This window comes from Annulohypoxylon truncatum (genome assembly GCF_022578515.1).
Source record: "Annulohypoxylon truncatum strain CBS 140777 unplaced genomic scaffold F4807scaffold_10, whole genome shotgun sequence".
Taxonomy (NCBI): domain Eukaryota; kingdom Fungi; phylum Ascomycota; class Sordariomycetes; order Xylariales; family Hypoxylaceae; genus Annulohypoxylon; species Annulohypoxylon truncatum.
In genome coordinates, this window is record NW_025953796.1 from 758202 (window position 1) to 765989 (window position 7788).

The 7788-nt window shown below is 46.0% G+C and overlaps 2 protein-coding genes across 2 annotated transcripts; both read left to right on the forward strand.

The window, feature by feature from the left end:
* Positions 1–1197: 1197 nt before the first annotated feature.
* F4807DRAFT_458910 (Nucleotidylyl transferase) lies at positions 1198–2366 on the forward strand (the record flags this gene model as incomplete). The annotated part of the gene is made up of 5 exons (XM_048001284.1): positions 1198–1429; positions 1491–1536; positions 1646–1751; positions 1872–2185; positions 2246–2366. 5 exons carry the CDS (start codon positions 1198–1200, stop codon positions 2364–2366), a joined length of 819 nt encoding a protein of 272 aa, XP_047855855.1.
* Positions 2367–4483: 2117 nt separating this feature from the next.
* On the forward strand, positions 4484–5911 carry F4807DRAFT_35253 (uncharacterized protein). Its single transcript, XM_047995477.1, has 2 exons — positions 4484–5612; positions 5729–5911. Exons 1-2 carry the CDS (start codon positions 4953–4955, stop codon positions 5801–5803), a joined length of 735 nt encoding a protein of 244 aa, XP_047855856.1. The 5' UTR covers positions 4484–4952; the 3' UTR covers positions 5804–5911.
* Positions 5912–7788: the final 1877 nt, after the last annotated feature.

Sequence of the window (7788 nt, forward strand, 5' to 3'; positions counted from 1 at the left end):
TGCGGGCATGTGGACAGGATGCGGCTCAGCTACATAGCTTGGAGCCTTGACAAAACAAGAATTAGCTTCCGCTGATATAGACGACCATAGATATGTAGTTGACATCAGTGTCTTCTCAGACCCAGCCCGTATTTATATGAACTGAATAATATTTGGGTTACTACTTGATACTAATAAGTGAACTAGACTTAAGCGACTCAATCGGGTACGACATAAGAAATCCGAGAATAACCTTGGAGAAGTCTCTTCTTTCTTCCTAAAACGCAAATGCAATTGAACTTCTTACACGGGCCACTACCTAGGTTATGTCCCACAATCTTAGTGTAGGACATTCTTCGGTATGTACTTAGGTGTACGTAACTGAATTGCGTGACGGTCTGAAAATATTACCAACCTCACATTTAGCTCACCCCGCGAAATCCACTGTGCCAGATCCATTAGACAAAACATCCATAACCGGGGTGCCTGAGACGGAGACAGCGAGGTCGTATTATTCTATATTGTTAACCGAGTCTATGTACATCTGCATTCACGGAATATAGATTCCATCCCGATACAGTTATAATTACAATCATTTGTTATTTATTATAAATGACTGTTAGTATTTCTTAGCACCGAAGGCCGAATTGTCCTAATTACTAGGTACATTGCAAAGTCTCAACTTAGGTACATTGCAAAGTCTCAACTTTTCAGAGGGTCGTAGTTGCAATGAGTTAGCCGATATCCGATTAATGATTCGCTTCATAATGTATTCATAGAAGATCATCCCCAATATAGCGGTGCAATCAAGTACAAGAACAAGATATGTATCTACCTGAATAATGTTCACTACATAAGAGCTAAAAAAGAAGGCAATTACTAAAAGCCGGGCATCGCCGACCACGGCCGTAGCTAAACTTTACTGGAGCCTTCTAGGTCGCAATTGTTTAAAGTCACAAGTACAAGATATCCTAGGCAGTCCCACTTGGACTTATTTCCAAGTGCCTTTGACCAACTTCCCATTCAAAACTGACAGGTACGACTACAATTCTCAACTGTACACCTTCTGTAAACTTAACTTACTAAATACACAAAGAAATTTAGTTTCTAGATCTGTCCGCATTTGATTGATTTACTCCTACGATCGTATTATCGATATATTGCCCTCAAAAAGTCGTTGTAGTTAGTAGTGCGAGCGCCCGATCCTACTCGACCACGATGACGAACGACGCCGCGGGGCCAGCGCCGCAGGCAGCATCGGCCATGACACTGGAAAACTACACTTTTCCTGCACACCGGCTTCTGCGACGGCAAACCGATCCTGAACGCACTCCGCTAGTGCTTGTCGCTTGCGGCAGTTTCTCCCCCATCACATATCTCCATCTCCGAATGTTTGAGATGGCCAACGATTACGCCCGCATAAATACTCAGTATGAGGTTGTCGGAGGCTGTACGTCATTTTGGTCCATTGTAGTACATACAGTGAAGCCTAAGATCTAATATGTTTCTAGACTTATCACCGGTGAGCGACGCTTACAAGAAAGCTGGATTGGCAGAGTCACGCCACAGGCAAGTCATGAGCCACGTCCTTTTTCGGCGCTGTTCATGGCGTTACTACTTATTATATCAGCTCAATTGGTTTTCTAATACGCGATTCATATAACAGAGTGCGCATGTGCGAATTAGCAGCCGAAGAAACTTCAAGTTGGCTGATGGTTGATCCGTGGGAGGCTCTTCAGCCCGACTATATGCCAACTGCCAAAGTGTTAGACGTGAGTACATACTAAATTCCTTTAGATACTTATATCGCAAAATCATGAGTTGTGAATAAATAAAGTCCCTCATATTTATTCCCGGTACCTATTGATGGTTACTAACCCGAAACGCCATAGCACTTCGAGTACGAAATTAACCAAGCCGGCAATGGCGTTCTGGCTGCAGATGGCGAAACTCGAAGGCCAGTCAAGATCATGCTACTAGCAGGCGCAGACCTAATCGGCACCATGTCTACGCCTGGCGTCTGGGCTGAGAAAGATCTTGACCACATCTTAGGCAATTATGGAGCCATGATCGTCGAAAGAGACGGAACGGACATGGACGAAGCTCTAGCCAATCTGAAGCAGTGGGAAGACAATATTCACGTCATCGCACAAATGATACAAAATAATGTGAGCAGTACTAAGATTAGGTTATTCCTTAGGCGAGAGTAAGTACATATCTATGCTATTGAACTTCTTAGTCCGGCTGGCTAATCTGAACCTAACAGCATGAGCGTACAATATTTGATTCCAGCATCTGTCATCCAGTATATCGATCAAAACAGACTTTACACGGATGATGGCGAGGGGAAGTCCAAGGAGAAAGACAAGCAGCGAGCAACAAACTGAACCATCACCAACCTACGAAATGTATATTCAAATTCCGTCTGCAGCGACGTCATGGTCACTCACTTGAGGAAGGCCGGTCTGACGGGTTGTGCAAAATGCCCGAACTTGTTTTCTTCCTTTCTCCCGCGTCTTGTACTGAGACACGACAGCTGCTCCAAATCCAAGGACGATCAACGAAGGGCATGAACTAGCCCACGCGGAACCCCCAGATGCGGGGGTCTTGAGGGCGTATGCCGTCAGTAAGAGAGCGGCAGGGGTACAGCTCTAGTCAGCCAAAATACGGATGAGGGGCTGAGTGGTGGGGGATGGGTTACTGACAGAAACCCCTCTTCAACGTTGTCCTGCCCCCAAATTCTTAATTCCGGTTTGGAGTATTTATGAGTACATGGGTACCTTATATTGTACCATTGAGGAGTTTGGAAAACTTCTAGGCGGCCTCACGATGCCTGACACATTACCAACTTGAGCCTGCTTCTTTTCTTTCCTATTATCTTGGATGCGGGAATTTTCTTGGTATTATTATCAGCGACTAGAGATGATATCCATCCTCATATACAGATAGAGTGTACATAGGTGCAATCTTAACACACCGGGTCGACCGTCGGTCCCCATTGTCCCACCGCATTCAATGCACACCGAAGAGGGTATCCCGTGTTTAGCCAGCTCTGCCGGCTTGCGAGGTGGCTTGTTTTTGATTGGCTGCTGCATTTAGGTCGTATTCTAGATACTTACCTCCCTTTTTGTGTTGAGGTGTAACGTCTTGGAGCAGCATGGTATGAAGTGTTGTCCTTATTGCGTATATCCTTAAAATATGAACGAGGCGGTGGGAGGGTTTCAATCTAGATGAGTGTATATAATGGACATGCGAGCACTTTCCAGGTAAGTAAAAAATGTCCGATGGTATCGTCGGGAGTCTCCTCTTAGCTATCATTCGAAGATATGTACCTGTAACAATCATCCTAACTCCGTCTTCCCGGGAATCTTTTTTACATGTGCTGCATGTGTCAACTTACGGAGGTCCTGCAATATGTGTACTTACATAGGTGGCTTGTTAATAGGTTGAAAGGCAAGCGCTGCGTAAGCGCAGCCAACCCCTTGGTATGCCATCATCTTCTGGCTAATCCAGATTCCCCAAGGTTACCTATGTATTTCAAAAGACTCATCATAAGATTTCAACGTTTGAAATCTCATCAAGGCTTGAGCCTGTTCATCTAACTAGTAACCGGAAGTGAGGCATCAGATTCTACGTAGCCTTTACTTCTTTCTAGTAACTCAACATTTTTGTTATCTTCATACCTTACGCATGACTGTTATGCAATTTAATGAACAAATCAGGACTTATGCAAACAGCATACATCTACATACCTACCTAGGTAGTCTAACCACTCACATTCCGAAGTTCGAATTATCGTCGTATTCCAACTTTTTTCGTGTGTTACCATTAGCTCTTCAACCACCATACTTACCATCTCACACCTTGTAAAAAGCTTCGGCTAAACGATATCAGAGCTTGGAAAGTTCAATGATAAGAAGTAAGTTATATGTCGAAGCATATTATAGTAAAATGTTATATTGGCAAAGATTGAAACACTTTCGAAGAAAAATTTACCAACTAGCGTACTTAGACTAGAGAAGAATACTTTTGAATTGCGATATTCAGTTTACTATACAAGATTTAGTGGCTATAGCTTCCCAAAGCTTACGCCTTTATTTAATGTTCGTCTTCACCTCCTTCCTTTAAGCTACCTACCAAAGTTACTCACCACCTATTTGATGTAAGCCATTAGCGAGGAAGAAAGTGCTTGCACGACTATTCCAAATGCTTATAACTTCTCAACAATTAAACCTTATATCATATCTTTATTACGTTATAAATAACTCTCTGGAATAATTGCGGAAGCAATTATTGACAGAGTTTACTAGGATCAAGTTCCTAATAGGACGTAACCATCTCATTTACAGGCGACTAAGAGAATGCGTACAAGATAAAGTTTACTCAAGGTTCTGTGTCAACATGCTCATTCATCATTGGTATAGGACTACCATGGCTATACGAAGGTTCTATTGATTCTAAGCCATCTAGTGCCTCAACCCAACTATTGATATATTTAAATGTCTCTCAGCTAATATCAGCTTCCTAGGCTCGAGCAACTTCTCACCCATATCTATTTATCAGGTATATATATAGCCCCAGTCTGTCGACCTCCTTTCGAAATGGAACTCACTGGCTATCATATTCTTCCCTCTTCCTTGAACTCCAGGAGAAAGGGAGAAGGCATCATATCCTACTACATGTACATACGCATACTGTTTTGCTTACTATGACTTGGGAATCGTATGAGCTCATTATAACCATTTTTCTTACCCTCTTCCTCCTAATATTTGTTTCTACTGCTGTCCTACTCATAACCCTCGTCCTATTTGTCCGTTACGGGTTCAGCAAAAGGGGTTGAACGCACACTATTTTCAAGACCGTTCCAGTCTACAGCAAATGCTTCCTTTTTCTATTCCTACTTCGACTTCGCTGTACAAATACTTAGGGGTTTCATCCTTCGCTTTACACACTGCAACTTCTAAGAGCACGCCATGGAACTAAATGAGACTACCATGTCTTCTAATTTAGAAGAATACCTCGAAATCCCGACGAGTGTTGGCGAGCAGACACCCGGAACAGACTCGGCCTCATCCTTGGATCAAGCCGAAAGCCATTGTTATTCCTCATCTCGGCTCTCGTTACAGAGCTCGGTTCAATCTCAACCTCAGCCTCAGCCGTATCCATATCCGCAAACACAATCTCATCGGGAACCTAGTTACAGCCGTCTAGTCAAGCACTTCTGCCCTGTAACCCTTGTGGTGACCGCTGGCGCCTTTTGCCGCCACTGTCGTTCTCATCACTATAGCTTGGATGAAGATCCCTCCCCTCCTGCTGCACCTCCCTCATCCCCAGCATTGTCACCCGTGGGAAGCGACGAGTCATACAGCTTTCTCGAAGTAGGCACCGAGAGGCTCAGTGCGGAGGCTGACGATCTGGAACGACGAGTTATGCTACTCACGGAGACCATCAAGTACTTGAAGTTGGAGCGTGAATCCCTTCAATTCCGTATTTATTATATCGAGCAACATCTAAGAATGGTACAGGAAGTTGGCCCGTACTATAGGTCTGCAGACAATGGTGAATGGGAACCTCTACTCGACGATGGTAGCTGGGAAGATGTCGACAGTGAGACAGAGCTGGAAGCCGGATCGGTGAGTGTCTGGTACCCCCAACCCGTAATATATCATAATGTTTTTTTACTTCTGTAGATCTCTCGCCCGTCGTATCTTCATCCTTCTACTATATTGTCGCTAATATTTACTACTAGATCATCTCCGGTCAAGACGCCAAAGAGTTAGACACGGAGATTGTGAGGATCGACCCAGAATGGACCATTCTATAATGCCTTCTCGGCAAATTTGATTGGTCGGTTGAGGAATTAGGAGGACCAGGGCGCTTTTCAGCGGAACGACTCAAGCATAGTATGCCAAGGATTACGGTAACCCGCCAAGGATTACGGTAACCAAACCGGCGGGATGGCGGCTACGCCAGAATCACAGATTCGAGGACGCAGTATGGGAGTCTGCTCTCTCTATCCGTCTCAGGAAGGGTTAAGATATGGTTGCACAGTACTCAACATCAGCTCCAGAGCTAATTCCTCGACCGGGAGCCATATCTGGAGATCTAAATCTATCGTATTTCTTTTTTTACGCTCTTTATAATACACAAGAGTTCCGACCTACCAGAATCGAACTCAAGAATATGGACTCTAAGTATCGCCAGATGGCACGGCAATTTCGTTCATATGTTTAAGATTCCCAATCGTCGGCGCATTGACAACACTGTTCCGGCAGCATGGTTATATCTAAGTAATTCACTAAGACGCCGACCTTTAAAAAACCATAACCATAAGCCAAGCATATTATCGTTAAGGGCTATAGCAACGAATACCTAAGGCTCTTACGAAATCGAAAAGCTCCTATAACGCCAAGTAATCAAGGGTAACGACAACGCAATCAATTGATTGGCGCCGCTTTCTAGGCTCACATAGGCGTGTGACTGGCGTACACGAAGGGCTCGAGGTCATAAAGATCGGTCGGCTGTAGAGCCTTGTTTCCTTCCTCTATGCCGTGGTGTGCTGTGGATGTTAGACTAGGCTGTTCGCGCTACCGAGTGCAGATTTTAAAGAGGTCGGCCAGGACGTCTTTTTGCATTAAAAAGCGAGGCTCCACACCCACCAGATTGGCATACACATAGCCGGAACGGGAGCGGGCAAGTCTGTCGCATTCTCCCTACCAGCCTACACGCAACCTGAAAGCCGCGTCGTCGACGAATCTACCTGACAGAAGCATCAGACTACCGAACCAGCAGTGAGACAGACGCACCGGGCTCAGAGCCAGGATCCATCGCCATACCCACCTGAATGGATAGTCGACACGGTCAAAGCCAGAGCAGCGGCACGACAGGCGAATCAATACATTCTTGACCGAGAAAAACGTGACAATATAACACGGCAGATTCAGGAAGCTATAGTAGCGCGGGATCACAGACGTAACAGATCAGATCCCCCCCGAACACCACAACGACCACGTGCCACTTCACTATCTACTCGATCACCAACACCAGTTCCACCATCTCCACCCAGATACTCAGGGGGACTACTCATAAAAGCCGGGTGGTTCCAGCGTTTGACATTCGACTATCGACAAGTTGAAGAGGATGTGTCCGGGACCAATATCACGCTGCTATCTGATGTACATCACCATCTGTCTCATCCGTCTGTTGAGTCTTTTTCAAAGTTCGACTTAAAACATGCCTACTGGGGAATAGAGGTGCATCCGGATGACCGTCATGTGTTTGCGTTCCATGTTCCAGTATCTCCCCAGCTCCAGCCCGCGAGGACGCCCCAGGGATCCTTGCCACGAAAATCAAATCGACTGTTCGAAACCGTACGGAGAACTTCTACCCATCAATAGCCCAGCTCAACCATATCACACTGTGGCGTGGGACTATATTATTAGATTACCAAAGATTCCATCAGCAAATACGCCATGGACATTGGCCGGATACGATCAATTTGACGCGATGATGGTGGCAACTTGCAAGTTCTCAAAGAAGGTCATATTATTACCAGGCAATACTAAATATATAGCTAAGGATTGGGTAGAACTCGTGTTTAGGGCATTGATGTTGTACGATTGGGGCATACCTGGCAAGGTTTTGGGGGCGCTTCCCCGGCCCAACCCTGAACCCTCTCTCTTGCGATCCGATGACCCGAGTTGGGGGCGGGGGGGGCGGGGGGGGGGGGGGGGGGGGGGGGGGGGGGGGCGGGGGCGGGGGGGGGGGGGGGGGGGGGGGGGGGGGGGGGGGGGGGGGGGGGGGGGTGCG